The following is an 18,306-nucleotide window of genomic DNA, read 5'->3' as shown; positions in this document are numbered from 1 at the left end:
AATGTCGTAGCCTCCCTGCTGAACCCCCCCCCTCCCAAAAAAAAAAAACCCCAACAACCCTACAACAAACAAACAAGCAATAGAAACCATAACAGAAATTCTAATGGTTTCCATTACAAACCACCAGCTATCCATTAAAACCATTATAGGTCCTTAATCGTATGCACTAGACAGAACATCCTACCAATAGAAGTCAACAAATTACCAGTAGAGACCAACGGGGACCATTACAGTTTCCATTTAAACCAATACAATTCCCATTATAACCATTAATTTCAACAGTATGCAGTACAATGCTATTTCTTTGCTTTTAATTAAATAGATTTAATAAAAACACACACAATTCAATTTATAGTATTTTTTATGATCACAAAGGGACTAATAAATTTGTTGAAACTGACACAGAGCCGATTAGAAGCCAAAAGTGTCGGCTCTTATTGTTGAGCTGAACCGAATGCACTGACTCCCTGAAGAGAGTCGAAATTCACAACACTTGTCACGTCTCGGGAATTCCCCGGCTAACAGCACGTCCCTCCCCTCACCAACCAATCAGAATAAAGCTTAGCCTAGAATGACACGCCTACTGATCACACCCCTTTTACAAACACTTAATACTTTATCTATTGGTTTTCACGAAATGTAAGAAAACATAAGCTACAAAATTTTTAAACATCATAACTGGCAGCCTTGTAGCTTGTTCAAAAACTAGTGTGAAAACTAAAGACACAAAAATCGATAAAAAGACAAAAATTAAATTAATTTAGTACACTTAGTATTAGTACACTTATAGCCGATAATTGTGACTTCTGGCAAAGTGACTCACTAAATGTTTGCAAATGAACGTTAACATTGTAAACATCGTATAAAACCTACAAAGCTCGCTCTCGCTGTAGTTACTCCGTCATCTGAAGGGTAATCCCCATATAACGTCATTCGCCTACGCGGAGAAATGGGAATCTCCCAAAAAACAAGAACGAGGAAGTTTATTTCAGACAACAGAAAAATAAATAGATAGGGATTCGCTGACTATCAAAACACGACAGGAGCGAAGAGCAACACCACAAGTTAATTGGCTACATACAACAAAATATAAAACAGTGAAAATAGCTTTCGCCGAAGAGATAAACTTGAGCTAAATGCGGAACAACCTAAATACACTTCCAAAAGGTCAGACTCGCGCCCTAAAATGGCAAGCAAAGAACGCGTGCATAAATATGGACGAGAGATAACAGAATATTATTTGGCCATAAACACCTTGCTACGTTAGTGAACTACAGCTACCTCAGAAGGGAGGGGGAATCTTACGGCAATGAATAAACGTAGTTATACTACTATTACGGCACAGGTTCCTTATACTGAGCTTTCATTCCGAGCAAATAAGGAGCGACATTCAGTAACTTCGCAAGACAAATCGTCAGAAAGAAACACTACGTAAACCCGCCTCCAGAGTTCCTCCGAATTACAGACACAAACAAGAGGTATCATCATAAAGAAGTAATCACATTCCCACAAATTTAGTTTATATTACGTAATCTCATTCTACAAAAAAAAAAAAAAAAAAACAATAAATAAAAACATTTAAAAAAAAAAATTCCCCATTACACCCATCATTTCCCTTTTGCTTTTTTTTTTTTAAACTTCCGAAATGAACGACTCCAGGAGCAAGACAGGACCATTCCACCAAAGTTCCTATGAGGAAATGGATGTGTGCGCGCGCACCACGATGGAAATTACGGAGTATATAAACCAATAGATGTGCAGTAAAGACACCAGACTTTATGGGGTTTTGTAACTTTTTTTATGGTCTCAGTTTCAATGAGGCAGAATACATTATATACAAAAATACGTATTGAAATAGAACTTTTGCCCTACCAAAAGGTGGGGGGGAGGGGGAAAAAAAAAAAAAAAAAAAAAAAAAAAAAAAAAGGGGAGACGTGTGTATATATGGTTGGTATTTTCCCCAAAACAAGTTCAACAGGAGATGTCAAAACCTGTTGGTGGAAATGAGGTTTGAAGAAATCTCAAACTGCAATATAAAAGTTATTCGGTACAAATAAGCAAATAAATAAATGGTGAAGAAACCCCAAAATGAGTAGCAAGCCTCGTTTTTAAATACTTTTTGTTGTTGTTGCTTAAACTGTACATCTACAGGGAGAGCAGTGGGTTTTTTTTGGGGGTGGGGTGGGGGTGGGGGTGTTGGGGTTCTGGGGCACTGAGGAATAACATTTTTCTGCATTTTCTGTTTGCTGAAAGTAATATGCTGCTGCCAAAGAAACCTCCATGGGAGGCACAGGGGTGAAGCCCTAAAGTCAGGGAATAAATCTCTCACTCGCACAGACACGCACGCACACACATTTCACTCTGACCTCATACTGCAATAATATAACCGCTTTTAGCAAAACACAAGCTTTACATGACCTGCTCTGTCCACCTTGGCCTTACAAACAATATCCAACCTCAGCCTTCACACTGTTACAGGAGTGGTAAATACATGCGTGCTAAGACAGTGGGTTGATATCAGTAAATAGGTCATGTTTAGGACAAGGCAGGCCCACTCAACTTCCTCAGTCTCCAAAAATGTCCTGGTCTAAACACTATTAGAGCCATGACGTCATATCAAAAGACTGGGAAGTTAAAAAAAAAAAAAAAAAAAAAAAAACTTTTTTTTTTTTTTAAACTTTTTTTGTTAGTAAAAACTACAATAGAATGGTATAGAAAGATTAACAATGACTTTAAAGACATTATATACAAACTACATCTACTGTACAAGTTACATGTCAAAGCACGCTCAGATAGATGTCCACTCAGCAAGTATTTGACACATTGAGGCAGAGATATATATATATATATATATATATATATATATATATATATATATATATATATATATATATATATATATATATATAAAAATCCATAGTCTACACTTTATACTGATGATGTTTTACAATGTCTCAAGGAAGATCAGATGAGCACCTGTGGCAACCTGAAATTAAAAGCATTGACGCTGTCCACAGCTTTCTGGCTCGCTCAAGTAGCCTCCAGGCAGACAGTCTGAATGATGGTAAATTAAGATGAAAAAGAAAATCCTGGAATGGCTGCCAGATTTACCATTGCCTATGGAGAATTCACTGCTATCGGTTAAGAGTGAGTCTGATTGAGTTCTTAATGACACGCAGGTTGCTTGTAGGTATTGGAGAGGAAGCATCTGGCAGTTCTTTACTGGGCAGTCTCTGAAAAGCACACATACATGTCATACAACCTACTTTATTCTGTATTTGGAATGACAAGGATCTTGACATGACAAATACCTGTGTTCTTGATGTATCGATAGTGGGAATGGGCATAGGCTTTGTAATTGCATGACCCTCCTGTTCAGAAAAGATTTTAATGAAGAGAGATTTGACAAATATACATACATTTTTATTTATTTACTTATTTAAGTATACACACACACACACACACACACACACACACACACACACACACACACACACACGTGCAGTAAAGGTTTAAAGAAAGATAAGATACCTGTAACACATAAGAAACCTGTATACAAGAAATTAACATGTAGGCTAAACTTACCCCTGTTGGGCCATCTCCTGTTTCCTGGCCATTAGAGGAAGGTGGGTATGGTTCTTTAAATGTATCTTCATCAGCAAATACCTGCTGTACAATAATAGAAAAGGTTCAGAAGAATAACTGAGGATAGAGGCAAAATTCAATAAATAAACATAGAAACTATTAAGTGAATGCACCAGATCACTTAATGCAAAAAGAAGGGAATGTTTAACCAAACATCATGTAAGAAATCTTACTAATGCACTGTGCACTTGCATATTACAGTGAACAATATACAACAATTTGGGTGGAAGTGGGCTATTTACCTGCTCTGTGTCCTTCAGTTTCTTGTGTGGCTCCTCCAGTGAAGGCGAGTGGGGCCTCTTAGGTGCAGCTCCATTGAGGCCGTTGGTCAGGTCAGATGAGCTGGTGTTGGGTGGGCTCATACGCGGCATCACATTTCGGCCCACCACTGTGGGAATGGTGCTCCCTGTGACAGGCACTGTGGGCTTGGCCACCTGTGTGACTGATGTCTCTGAGAGGGAACGTGTGAGAAAGTGGTAAGACCAAATATATATGACCACACTTCAGGAAATGACTATACAAAGAATTCACATATGGGCTAATCAAAACTAAATAAGGAGTACATGTATCCATTACATAATTAATAGCGGGGGGGAAGGAAAAAAGAAAGGAAAAAAAAAAGAAGAAGAAGAAAAAAAGAAGAAAAAAAAGGAAAAAAAAAAAAACACACAAGAAACTCACGCGCTCCAATTACTGGAATAGACATTCCTGGCCCTTTCTGTGGAGGAGATGACTCTGAGGATGGGGAGCTATCCACAAACATGGGAACTGAAAGCGTTGGTGGGGTAATGCTACAAAAAACACAAGAGAAAAGAACAGAAGTCAAGACAGGAAAACTAAAAAGATAGTAATATTCAGAGTTACAATGCTAAATTACAAAAATGACTCCTGACTAGAATTACCTGTCATCAGGTGTGGAGACTGACTTGCAGCTTTTTATGATTGCGGTAGGAGAGCTGAACGGTGTGCCTGTATCGGTGTCTCTGGAACTGTCCAGCTGACTGCCATCGAGCGAACAGCGTTTAGACCCACCACCATTTGAACTGCGATTCAGGTCTCCCGAGCTCTGAAGGAGTTGTTAAAATTATTATTATTAATAATAATAATAATAATAATAATAATAATAATAATAATAAACAAACAAAATGACAGTTTAAGCTGTGCAAAACTAACCAGTCATTAATATTAGATAAATAAATTATGATTTGTAATAATTGTCAAACTGATTTTCAGAGAATGCCTCTACCTTCTTCTTGCCTCTGTGCACAAGTTCAGCAGGCAGGTACTGATGTAGCTGCTTCTTCCTCACGTGTGTGGCTTCGATGGTCATCCCTTCCTTCAGCATGTTAATGTTACTGGCTTGCCTGTAGACTGCATAGACAGCAGCTGTCAGCCAAACCAAAATCCTTACTTCTTTAACGTGATAACTTTGTCCAAATGATGCAATTTACACAAGATAGACATTAAAAAAAAAAGAGAGACCAAAAGAATTACCAGTGTCTGTAAAGGACTGGATGTCATAAGTCAGATCAATATTCACACAGTCAGCATTCTCCAACTTTTTGAAAATGATTCCAATGAACCACATTGAAACAAAGTCATTGCTGTAAAAACAAGTTGACAGTAAAAACCTCACAACTATGCCTACAACATGGCTAATGTATTCAATACATTGAACTATTTCTACACAAGAGGACCTCACATGCATTTGAATGTGGTGCGTGAACATTACTTGAAAGATACTCACTCATTACGGCTTTCCTTCGACCAGGGAAAAGACTGCGGGTTCACGTGAGCAAGAGTGATGTATTCATTTCGCTCCAAGTTACCAACCAGCACTCTAATCTTCGACTCAACCAGCCCAACCCTAAGGAAAGATGGAGGACCACATGAATAAGGCTATCCACACAGTGTTATAGTCTCTTCTGATTGTGGATGCGTAAGCATTTAAAAATATCCAACCATAAAGACTTGATTACAATTTTTTCTTCATAACTGTCATTATTTTTCACTATTTTCATAACACTCCTTGAAGTACTAAAGGGACTACAATAAAGTCCACAGACAATTACAGCATAAGAAAACACTAGATCATAAATGAAGTAGTGAAAACTCCTTTGTTGTGTATTGTGACTTGCCACATGCAACCAATATAATCCATTAATATGGCATTACAAAATGCTTCTTGTTAAGTTACTTGCAACAATACTTCTACCAAAGAGGTTTCCAAAACCACTATATCTTCAAATGTCACATTGTCCTGCTTAAAGCAGAAAAGTCACAGAGACTGGGCATCTAATCCACCCAGTACAAATAGTAACAAAGTTTTACCACAATCTGATTATAGCACTAGTACTAGTTACAATCTAAAAATACATGATTATGAAATAAATCATAAATTGAAGTGAAATTATTTCATATTACACACAGAGAAATAAATATTGAACGCATCAACATTTTTCTTAAATAAATATAGGTTTTCAATGGGTTTCATGTCAGGGGACTGGGATGGCCATGGCAAGACCTTGATTTTGTGGTCAGTAAACCATTTTTGTGTTGATTTTGATGTACATTTTGGATCATTGTCCTGCTGGAAGATCCAACCACAGCACATTTTAAGCTTTCTGGCAGAGGCAGTCAGGTTTTCATTTAATATCTGTTGATATTTGATAGAGTCCATGATACCATGTGTCGTAACAAAATGTTGAGGTCCTCTGGCAGGAAAGCAGCCCCAAAACATTATAGCCACCACCGTATTTAACCGTGGGCATGAGGTACTTTTCCCATATGGCTACCTCTGTGTGTGTCAAAACCACCGCTGGTATTTATTGCCAAAAAAGCTCTAGTTTGGTTTCATCTGATCATAGAACCCGATCCCGTTTGAAGTTCCAGTATTGTCTAGCAAACAGAAGACGCTCGAGTTTGTTTTTGGATGAGAGTAGAGACTTTTTTTTTTTCTTGAAACCCCTCCAAGCTACTTGTGTTGATGTAGAATTGTAGTTTTGGAGACTTTCTGACCCCCAAGGCACAACTAACTTCAGCAATTCTCCAGCTGTGATACTTGGAGATTTTTTGGCCACTCAAACCATCCTCTTCTCTGTGCGTTGAGAGAATATAGACACGTCCAATTCCAGGTTGATTCATAACATTTCCACTTGACTGGGACTTCTTAATTATTGCCCTGATGGTGGAAATGGCCATTTTCAATGCTTGTGCTATTTTCTTATAGCCCACTTTCCCTTTTGTGAAGCTCAACAACCTTTTGTCACACATCACAGGTATATTCCTTGGTCTTACCCATTGTTATGAATGACTAAGGGAATTTGGCCTGTGTGTTACGTCATTTACACCCCTGTGAAACATGAACTTGTTGCTCTGTGAAATAGAAATCATTTCCTGTTCCTAGTCACAGAAGTGTACAAAAATTTACATTGGAATATATTTCAAATATATTTCTCATTTGAATTGATAGGGGTGCCAATAATTGTTGCACACACATTTAACAAAGATTCTTTTTGATAAACCTGTGTTGTGCTTGCAATTGTTTGATATCCATGAGAGCAGAGTCATTTTTAACAAACAATCAAAAGATCTATAGAGACGATTAAACTATAAGGAGGATTCTTTACAGCCTTCTTTGCTCATATTTACCAAGGGTGTCAATATTAGTGAAGGACACTGTCATTATACATATACACAAACAAACATACATATGTACACATACACACACACTTTTTTTTTACCATTCTAGGTGGTTCTCCTCAGTGGATGCACTGGCAGTAAGCACAATATAATGTCTGTAACAAACAAAAGAGTCAAGAGGCCTCAGTATTTACACAACTAATCAGTATTGATATATTAAACTATGCTATTAGCCATACATTATACATACTTGTACTTTTGAAAAAAGTTTGGTGGCTCGAACAACTTGGACCAGTCAGCCTTACCCTGAAGGATTTCATCTGTAACTGTAAGGCCTGAGAGAAGAACACAAATGTACACGTATTGTAAATAGGATAAGTGTTTCCAGTAAAAGGGTGCTCAGAGTGGTGTCTGTGCTGCATAGCCATGGAGTCTAGTCATAGCAGATTTTTTTTTTAAAATCTTATTTAGCTCACCATTTAGGTTAACTCACTATTATGAAACTAGTCATTTGAGCTGTTATAGTTGTTAGCCTGTTTGATTGGTCCCTTGAATTTTTATGCTAACCCTCAATAACCCAAAAACAAAGTACAAATAATGTCATGTTCAAACAATTTTGTTCTGCTGGTGGAAAGGTCAGGAATAAAAAAAAAAAAAAAGCTGTATGGCTCTATAAAAAAAAATAATAAAAAAAATAAATAGATAGGCAAAATATAACTTTACATACTTAAATAAATGTTCATGAAAAAAAATCTATGGAATTTATTTTAGAGTTAAAGGGGCCCCAGGCAACAAGTAGCACTGCAGTAGACCATCATTTAATTAAAACAAACCATATTTGAACTCTTCGCTCATGATTGTGCGGGTGGAGGTGGACACATTGTAGGTAGAATTCTGCTGGGGATATGCAGGTGTGATAATTGGCATCAAATGGTACCTGTCTGATGGGTTTACCTAAAGGCAGAACAGGTAATAATATGAGTACTGAATATGAAGCGTGTTCAAGTTTCCATTATTAGCCTCTGGGTGTTCTTGTTCATTAAAAACACTTACCCGTGGGTCCCAGACTGGCAGATTCAAGTTACTGTCTTCAGGTTGCTTTAAAAGGACAGGATTTGGCCACTCCCTGATGAACAAAAAATATTACTGTGTAAAAATGTACATAAAAAAATTTTATCTAGCTGTAAATAAAAGACAAAACATAGTTGAAAGTTTATTCAAGTGCACTACCTACCTTCCCACAAATTATACCTTGTCATGCAGACCGACATTTCTAGCTAAATGATAAAATGAGTGGCCTTATGGAGCTTTTCCACTGCCTGGTATGGCTCGACTCGCTTTTCGGGGGTTTTCACTGTTGACAGTACCTGGTTCTTTTTTTTTTTTTTAGTACTACCTCGGTTGAGGTTCCAATCGAGCAGAGCCGATACCAAACGTGAGCCACGCGCTGAGGGAGTAAGGATTCTCCTTAACGAGTGGTTCTGCATTGTGCCTGAATAAATGAGTCATTTAATACAGACTTTGCACATGGTAATATTCTAATAGAAAATGCTATCATTTCTCTCATTACAGATAAAATGACAAAGGTTTCTGTCTTAGATTTTTACACCTCGCTTGTTACGGATCTCCAAACAGGTATTTATCGAAGTCACTCCTGTTGCGACAAAATCGAGCTTAATCATATCGAGCACTATGTAGGGTCTAAAACACCGTTATTCAACATCCTCAATAGGGTCCATTTTCAGTGAACAGGAAAGGCATTTGAAGTAAGGCCTGACCGTGTATTTGTAAAGGGCGTCAATAATATAACATTATTCCTGCATGGAGGCGAGTAGAAGATGACACCCAAGTCGAGGCAGCACTAAACTGCAGTGGAAAAGCAAGCTCAGAAAAGTAAAGCAAGCCAAGTCAAGCTGAACCGACAAAAACTGGCTTTAGTAACTTTCAATGTGGCTCAGCAGACAAAAAGAGCTTGTGAGTTACATCAATAACAGCTCCAAACAGAGTTTTCGAGGCTCTTTTGTGGCCACCACTCTACACTCAACCCTATTAAGCATCTTTATTAGATGGAAAGGGCTGCTTAAAGCAAGACTGAACAGTAGTATAATTCACAGCAATTCCACAGTGCATTCAAGCATGCCATCAAACTTCTTGTGGAATCTGTGACCAGACAAATTCATGCTGTTCATTAGGCCAAAGAAGAGACAATCTGCTACAACAGAAGAAATGATGACACTTCTGTTCCCAACCCATCCTAAAAACTGTTTTCAGTTACAATAAATTATGTAAAATCTAGGAGTGTAAAAATTTGATTCATGATACCAGTATCACGATTCAAAATTCAATTCCTAGAACAAAATTTTTGTTGGAAAAAATTATGACTGAAAAGACTCCTTTTTCTTTTTTATTTCTTTATAATAAACAATGCAGAACAATGTGCATTTTGTCTGTATAAAAATAAATACATCAAAAAATTGCTATGAACAGAGGTTTAATATTGTACACATACACTACAGGTTCACCATATTTAAAATTAATAAAATGTATAAATTCTCCCAAAAAATTTGACCCAGGGAAAATGATTGAAACATAATGAGCTCCAAAGCAGCATCTGAGGAGTCATATCAACGGGAATTACAGCCAGGTATTAATTTTTTTTTATTTATTTTTTTTTAAAAGCTTGACTTCTATGACCTCCTTTCTCAGGCACTGTAGATCACAGTGGGGCTGGTGCCATTTGAAAAAAAAACAGAAGACCTCTTTTTAAACTGTTGTAAGGTGGTTGTGTAACCAAATAACCTATGTAATGCGTGTCGGTTATTGTGATCCAGAGCTTGAGTTATGTGTTAGACACAATGAGACCTTTGGTGTTCCAACAGTTGCAGTGCAACTGCATTAGATGCATAATAAATAGAATGCAAATACACACAATGTGAATTGCACAAATTCCCCATGATCAATTTTTTGCATCGTGTCATGATTCTACTGTTACACCCCTAGTAGAATCTATATTTAAAAAAAATAATAAATGGGGGAAAAAAAAAAAAAAAAAAAAGGTAAAGCACACATCACTGTCCTACTGAATGCTGTAAATTAGGTTATGCTGTGACCAGTGTAAAACTGCAAGCAACAAAAGTGAAAGTGAGAAATTAGTATTGAAAAGCAGAGGCACAACTCTAAAAAAATTTTAAGAGAGAACCAGGTCAATCCAAAGTTGTGTGTAAAGTACCGCAAGCAGCAGCTTTTAAAATAAATTGTAGCTTAAATGGAGTATGTCTGTGAATATCAAATGTAGTGTACTACAGAGGGTATACAGCACAATTACATTATACAATTTTGTGTGCATAACCAGAACTTTTACAACACTGGCTCCACTATTATTTTAAGTAAAAATGACTTACTCCTTAATTATAGTTGACTGGACATTGACTCATTAACACACACCACCAAAAAACAAAACAAAAAACCCATGTTTGAAAACCTGAATATTGTGGAAAATTGTGCATTTTGAATGCCTTCTAGTAGCGTGAAGTGACACTTTTGCCATACTTCCACTACTGGATGGAGTGTCCCTAATAAACTCAATGCACATGATCTATATGAGTAATGCGTAACTGTAATAAACTTATGACTCCTGGGATCTGATTTATAAGGGTCATACCATTTGGAGAAGACAAGGAAGAATTTGTGCACAAGTGTGGCAGCCACAGCGTTTGGGTAAAGCTGACAGGTTCTGGCCACCAGCATGGCCCAGGACACACCACCCAGGAAGCCAAGCATGTTTGAGTAGATTCCACGACCTAGAAAGGATTGGGGGGGAGGGGGGGGGGGTTAAAAAAGAATGAACGAACGAAAACTATTGTACACCTTACTTGAACTTTGTGTGAGTGGATCATTTAAGTTGTCATGTTTCAGTGCACAGATGTTAAAAACTGGCCAATTGTTTCTTTTTTTATTTTTAGATAATCTAATAATCTACTACAAGTACATAATATTACTCCCAAAACTGCAAGCAATAGAAAGCAATTCTGAGAATTTCAATACAGGTTCAGGTCCCTGAAAAGATTTTACACAAGCAGTGTTCTGGCACCCCCTAGTGTATCAAAAGATAACTTCAGAAAAGGTTGAATTAATTCTTTAATTCATCCGTTTTTTTGTTAAAATGTCTGGTAAAGTAGAGTGACATGGCATGCATATCAAAGACTAATTTCAATATACACTTCACATATTGGGATATTTTGTTCTGTTAAACCAACACACAGAAATAACAAGTGTAGATGTGGAACATACTTAGCAAAATGTTTGCTATATTTTGTGTAAAATGCAGTGCTGGTAAGGGCTCTAACAATTACAAACCGGTTAAGATATGATTTGCAAGTTGCTATACTGGCTTCAAGATTCAAGTCAAGTCTCAATTTTTCAATAAAACTTTAATGAAGAAAATTTGAATGAAAGACTTTTCATTTGAGTCAAACAATACATAATGTGCCTTTTTTGTCTGTATAAAACTAAATAATTATAAAAAAATAAAATAAAAAAATAAAAATAAAAAAGCTATGAACAGAGGTTTAATAAGTTTAAACAAACTGTATTACAGGCTCACCATATCTTAAGAAATAAATACATTTATAAATTCTCCCCAAAATTTGAGTGAATAAACAAAGCCTCTGACCCAGAGAACATGATTGACTGAAACAATGAGCTCTGAGGCAGCATCTGAATCAACAGAATCAGAAATCAAGCTCCCAAGTTAGCCAAAATGACTAACATCTGCTGCTTCTTTCTCAGGCACTGTAGATTGCAGAGACATGGGGCTGGTGTTCTTTGAACGCTACTGAAGAGCTCTTTTTAACGGTTGTAACCTGGTTGTGTAGTCACAAGTGCCGGAAAGCTCTGTAAAAGGTACAAGTTCTCCAGAAAAACAAACAAACAAAAAAAAAAACAACCACACATTTCACCAGCATGCTTTCTACACTCACCGGCCACTTTATCAGGAAAACCTGTACACTCTTGCATTTCACAGCCTACAGACCCTCTGCTCACAGGATGTTTGTCATGTTTATTTGTATTCTGTGTAAACTCTAGAGATTGTTGTGTGTGAGAATCCCTGGAGATCAGCAGTTTCTGAAGTACTCAAACCAGCCCATCCGGCACCAACAACCATGCCATGATTAAAGTCACAGAGATCAAACATTTTCTTCATTCTGATGTTCGATATGAACATTAGCTGAAGCTCTTGGCCTGTATCTCCATTGGGCTGCTGCCACATGATTGGCTGATTAGATAACTGAATGAATGTGCAGGTGCCTAATAGAGGGGATGGTGAGTATATACTTTCTCTCTATGGATTAGGCAGATTGGGACCTCTAGTGCTCAAACAGTGCAATTGCATTAAGATGCATCATTAACAGAATGCTGATTTCCATGATGAACATCACACCTTCAAGTGCTTGCTAATGTAATTTACTGGGATAAATGTGACAAAGCTGACGTACTGCACTCAAAGTATTACTTTTCAAAGCCATGTCAATCTGAGGTCATATTTACAGTAAGTCTGAAGAAAACCAGCAAACAGAACTAGCAAAAGAAGAAATGTTCCAGTTAAGACTTACGCTTAGCCCACAGTTTGATGGCCCGTAGAGTAAGTCTGAAGTTCTCTTTGTTGGGCACCAAGTACAGGATTTCATCAGTAACACGACAACCTGTACCACATGGCACATACCACGGAGAAAGGACATGTTAAGCAAAAGAACGACTAAAAATAGAGCGGTGAAAATAGACAAGGTTAAGCACATGCCGAAAGGACAGAAAGAATTACCGTTTAAACTGCGAATACATCTAATATCCAGGTTTCTGAGCAGAGAATCTCCTCTAAGGTCCAGGTTATCTGGGATAGACTGCAGGGCAAGCCTTGCAAAAAGAAGATCAATCTGTAGAGGAAGAGGTTGAGGTTAAAATCAAGAATACCGTTCACATTTTACACATTTGAAAATATCCTCACTGTGTATCCACTTTACCTCGATCCCATCAAACTTGAATTTGATCACTGGGACAAATGCATCTTCGACAGCCTGAAATGGAAATAGTCAGATAAATAAAACCACACATTAACTTGTGTTAGGAAATAAATGTTCATTCAAACAGATGGAGACAGCGTAAAGAGGAGGATTCACCCGTAGGTCCTTGATCTCATCATGCTGTTTGAGTTTTTCAAAAAAAGATGCAAAGAAATCACTCCTTTCAACATGTCGAGGTGCCACACACAAGGCATCTATATCAGCACCTGCATAACACATTTGTACAGATTTAAGGCGTAGACTCATTCCAGACAAAAGCTACACGTGGTGTGAACGTCTGACTCAAAGACACTTTAAGTCGCTAATCAACGGTCAAGTGTACCTTTTGTGTGCACTCCCAGTCTATAGGACCCAAAGGTAAAGATTTTGCCGCCAACATTTGCTACAGCCGAAGGGGGCAGATTCTGAAATAGGAAACGTTCATTTAGGAGAGCGATACTAATTCATCCAAAGACAAACAAAAGAGGGAAGGCAGGTAGGTAGGTTTACCTTTGATTCACTGATCTCTGCAATCCACTCTTTAACAAATGAATTCAGCTTACCAAGAACTGCAAGCCTGTAGTAATTAAAAAAAAATATATATGTGTCACAAATGGGGAAACCCCTCCCCAAAAAACATCTCAGTACACCGTCAGTGCAACACCTAATTGTTTACCTGGTTGGAATTGTTGAACATTACTGGGAAATGGTACTGTACAATTACAAAAACAGCCTGCTATGGGTCTACAATGAAAAACTAAGGATTATGAGAATCAGGTTCACAAGAATATATGAACGTTTCAAAACAGCAAAGGAACAGGTTTCAAACATGTAAACAAGAAGATATTCCTACAATATTAGTTAGAAATTCAGGTCCTCTCAGTTGAATGAATGGGAAAACCATGTTATTAAAAATAAAAATTACACCAATGAAAATGACAAATGACTTTCATGCTACAGTACAGTTCTATACTTATTAGGACCAACATCTTTTTCTCTCCTTTTATTTTTAAGTAGGTCTCCTACAACATGCATTTAGACCAATGGTGATCATGGAATCATGGTTTTGTAAAACCTGCATGCAATGTGTACAATAAAATGTCATCTGAATTTAAAAAAAAAAAAAACTTATTTAAAAGCTTGCGTAAAATATCACTTTTAGGACACAGATTAATTTTTATATGCACCTGGAAAATACATTTAAGAAATGTGGAAAAAAAGTTGCCATAAAAGAGAGTTACTTATACTGAACCCATCTCTGTACTGTAGCTCAAGTGATATTAGTGATTTGGCCAAAATGTACCCATGTTGGGTGACTAAAAGAAGTTTTTGGAATCATACATTTGAAAGTGATTTTCTTTGGCCATTGAATATAATACATTTTAATTATTTGGACAGTATTAAAATATTGAATTTGTTCTTACAGCCTTAAAAACACTCACCTGTGATTAAGCTCATCTTCATCCTCAAACACTCCAAAAGGTTTCATGGCCTCCATGAGTTTCTGAGTGTACAGGTGGTCGATATCCCGGGGAAAGGCCAGGCTGATTGAGGACGTGATGCCATAGTGTTTCTGAGGCTGCTGCCCGCCAAGCATATTATTTCCCGAACTGCTGAGAAGAAAATAAAACCAAGTGCAACTGAGGGACAAAAATCTTAACATAATGGAAGATATTTTCATAATATGTACGTGATATTTTATTTAGCTAACAAAGACAAAACATGACTTCCAGTTTCAGTAAACCATTTGAAGTGATCGGGTTCCTTTAAAGTTGCTCAAACTTCACCATTTAACCAGGCACAATAAGAGAAATTGGGTTAAACAAATGAATATCCAATGAGCTACTTGATGCTGCCAGTTGCAGTTAGTTGGCATTACAGAAATGCTGATGATACCCACAATACTTCTGGAAGAGTGACAGTTCTGTCTCAGCTCCTCCAATGTTAACCCATCATCTTGACCTCAGACTTTACATTAGCAGCTACACAAGAAATAGACTGGACTAAGAATGGCCAACTTCTTTGAGAAAGAAGAAAGAAAAAGGGGAAAAAATGAAAAGTTATATGCGTGAGATATATACATATCAATTTTCATTTATATGGAAATTAGGGTTGTTACAGTGCCACATTTCGATGGATTTTGCAACTCCCTCCCTCTCTGAACTCCCCATAAATCATACTACTGCAACATCTGTCTCAGAATAGAAGACATGAACTGCACTGAAAACACTTCGGTTGTGTAATCCGCTACTGTTATAAGTATTGTCATCTCTGCTGCTACTCCTAGCATGTTTGCAAGTTCATCATACACAATGGCTATCAAACATACAGAAGAACATGACATTAGCTTTGTTTCCATCCAAGTTGTGTATTTAACTTCTGTGAAAAATTGGAATATCACACAAAACATTTGTGAATAAAGCACCATTTCCATCCCGTGTGTTCAAGAAAATAAAATCGTCACTTCTGGGGAAACTGGCGCAAAGTATCAATACAAATGGTAGTTGTTGCAACCGGGGAAGACACTGTGGCTCTTTTCTCCAATACAATAAATGACTTGCACTTCAGACCATGCAGACGAAATGCTATCACAAACCTCATGTTATTGCAGTTGCAGGCAGAGGCCTGATATTTGGGAACGTGATTGTGTGAGACAGTTCTGGGAGATAAATACCAAACCATTTTGATTTGGCTCAGGCATTTCAGAATTACAAAAAGAACATTTGAGACGCTATGCAATGAGATTGGGCCACTAATTTTACTTTTCTGAGCCAATCATAGAATCAAGTTTTGTTGAGGCAAAAACAAGATTTTTATTTATGCACATCGCTAAATATATTCGGTAAATGTGATTTCCATTGTACAGTCTGTACTCGCTGAGTTTTTTGTGATTGTTGCAGCATCTTGATTTTACTGCGATTTTTTTAAACGACTTTTTTTATATATAAAAAATAATTGGCGATGCAATTTGAGGGTTTTTTTTGGTGAAAAAACTACTCGAACTGGCAAAAATGCAATTGCACATTCTTTCACAAGTATGTCTGTTGGTAAATGAGATCTTTTAGCTGTACTCACATTCCACGCATTCAAATCGAAGGGGACTTTGGCTGAATGCGCATTGTAATGACATCACATGACGCATCCTGGACCAAATCTGAGGAAAATCTGCAATCATTTAAATAATAATAAAAAATAAAATAAAAAAATGCAAGCTCCTGCAAACGTTGTGGATGGAAACATAGCTATTTAGCTGTCCAGTCCTAAACCAACCACCTCTTTTTACCTTTTCTTTGACTCAGTGTGCTGTATTTCCTCAGTCACTCTCTCCTTCATCTTACAACAATTTGAGAAATACTAACAATGTACGAGAACGTCCCTCTCAAAAATAAGAAAACAACAATTTGGGGGTCTTTTCCTCCTGCTAAAGATACAAAGATGTATAAAAAGACATACACAAAGTGTTTTTAAATGGCCCATTAATACTGCGATACTAGGTTATTATACCATGCACCATAAAAACCTGAAGAAATATAAGGAGATTCTTATTTGTCAGATGTATGATATACAAGCTGAATATGGCAACCTTTTATTAACTAAAACTAAGAGTGCACTTGTTGAATGTTGACTCAAAAAAACACCACCACACAATCTATGAACTGATGAATTGCAACGTATTCTTACTAACTGCTTCGTTGACTGTGACAAAGTAGGATACACCAAGAACACCAGTGCACTAATATATGCTTCTTTTATCGGAATAACACCACTATATTAACATAATCACAAATCCAATAAACAAACACACTTCTGTGTACCAAAAAGTCTTTGAGGTTGCGTAATAATGATGCTAGCTCAATTCCACAGCTAGTCAATGGTCGCTTGCTTGCTGTGGCCACCAAGTTAACGTGAGTGCGTTTGAGCCAAACTTGTTCTCCTTTAAATGCATAAGCCACTACAGCGCAAAGTGACCAATTAACAGACGTAAAACCCTAACCATCAAGTGCTAAAGAAGCGGGTTGTGTTTATACTGCTAGCTAACTACAAACACAGCACAGCTACTCCAGCGGTGCTACCCCCAGCTCCTTTATCCGATCTAACGTTCTTCCTAATTTAGCGCCTCGCCTGGTAAACAAATAAATATTAGCTAATCCAAACACAAAATCAACAAGGCAAATGTCATCCCATATCTTGTGCGGAATAAAACCCATTTTATTTGACTGGAGAATCTGTGAACACCGTGAAGAACACTATTTTCATAAAGGACATTTTGGTTGTTGATGTTCTATCTGCTAAGCACGCTAGAGAATACAAAATACGCTAGCTGGCTAATTAGCTTAGCAACGACTATTTCACCATCTCAAACAGTTATTTCTAATAGGAAACTCGCTGCTGTGCGGTTGTGACTTACGCTGACATTTCTCTCATGACCCTTCGTAGAAAATACCTTATAATTTTAAATCACACTTGAAGAAAACATAAACTCAGCTAACAGCAGCCCCGTCTCTTTTTATAACAATAGTTGTACTCCAATATGGCGCCCACCGGCCAACGATATCCCGATAGGCTTTGCGCAAATGTTCTGCTACACCGGAAACGCCTCCGAGGACTGCGCTCAGATGTTTATGAACGAAGACATGGCGATGATTTTCACAATTATGGTTGATTAGTGTTCCGTTTGACACGTCTAAAACGGGAAAAGGAAAGGAAATTACTGGATAGAAAAATATATTAAAAATAAACAGACTTTTCGCGCTTGTAATTATGCAAAAACAAGAACTAAAAGACAGGCTTCTTTTACGCTAGCCTAATGCGACATCATTTTAACCTGACAAAATATAATTATTTCCAACATTCTTATGAACCCGCAATTTAGAAACAACAGAAAATGTATTATCTGGAAAAACAAAGCAAACAAACAAACAAACAAAAACCCTGATCGGTTCTTTATGAGTAATAAAAAGCT

The 18,306-nt window shown here is 37.2% G+C and overlaps 1 protein-coding gene across 23 annotated transcripts; it reads right to left on the bottom strand.

Moving 5' to 3' along the window:
- Positions 1–2,177: 2,177 nt before the first annotated feature.
- Positions 2,178–17,908, bottom strand: papolg (poly(A) polymerase gamma). Of its 23 annotated transcripts, none has more exons than XM_053679760.1 (23): positions 16,419–17,896; positions 15,244–15,360; positions 14,786–14,953; positions 13,854–13,920; positions 13,687–13,768; positions 13,461–13,570; positions 13,305–13,358; positions 13,106–13,217; positions 12,900–12,989; positions 10,949–11,087; positions 8,341–8,413; positions 8,121–8,241; positions 7,538–7,622; positions 7,389–7,442; positions 5,393–5,512; positions 5,140–5,249; positions 4,892–5,016; positions 4,548–4,711; positions 4,327–4,436; positions 3,888–4,096; positions 3,586–3,669; positions 3,312–3,371; positions 2,178–3,233 (listed from the first exon to the last, which is right to left on the bottom strand). In XM_053679760.1, exons 3-23 carry the CDS (start codon positions 14,938–14,940, stop codon positions 3,135–3,137), a joined length of 2,223 nt encoding a protein of 740 aa, XP_053535735.1. In that variant the 5' UTR covers positions 14,941–14,953; positions 15,244–15,360; positions 16,419–17,896; the 3' UTR covers positions 2,178–3,134. The 23 variants fall into 23 exon arrangements, with proteins under 23 accessions (XP_053535735.1, XP_053535732.1, XP_053535727.1 ...); XM_053679757.1 differs by lacking the exon at positions 15,244–15,360 and having other exon boundaries at positions 16,419–16,508; positions 17,752–17,896; XM_053679752.1 differs by having other exon boundaries at positions 14,786–15,124; positions 15,244–15,363; positions 16,419–17,895.
- Between the last annotated feature and the right edge of the window lie 398 nt (positions 17,909–18,306).

The sequence above is a fragment of the Ictalurus punctatus genome, chromosome 3 (assembly GCF_001660625.3).
Source record: "Ictalurus punctatus breed USDA103 chromosome 3, Coco_2.0, whole genome shotgun sequence".
NCBI lineage: Eukaryota > Metazoa > Chordata > Actinopteri > Siluriformes > Ictaluridae > Ictalurus > Ictalurus punctatus.
This window is presented reverse-complemented; position numbering and strand designations above follow the sequence as displayed.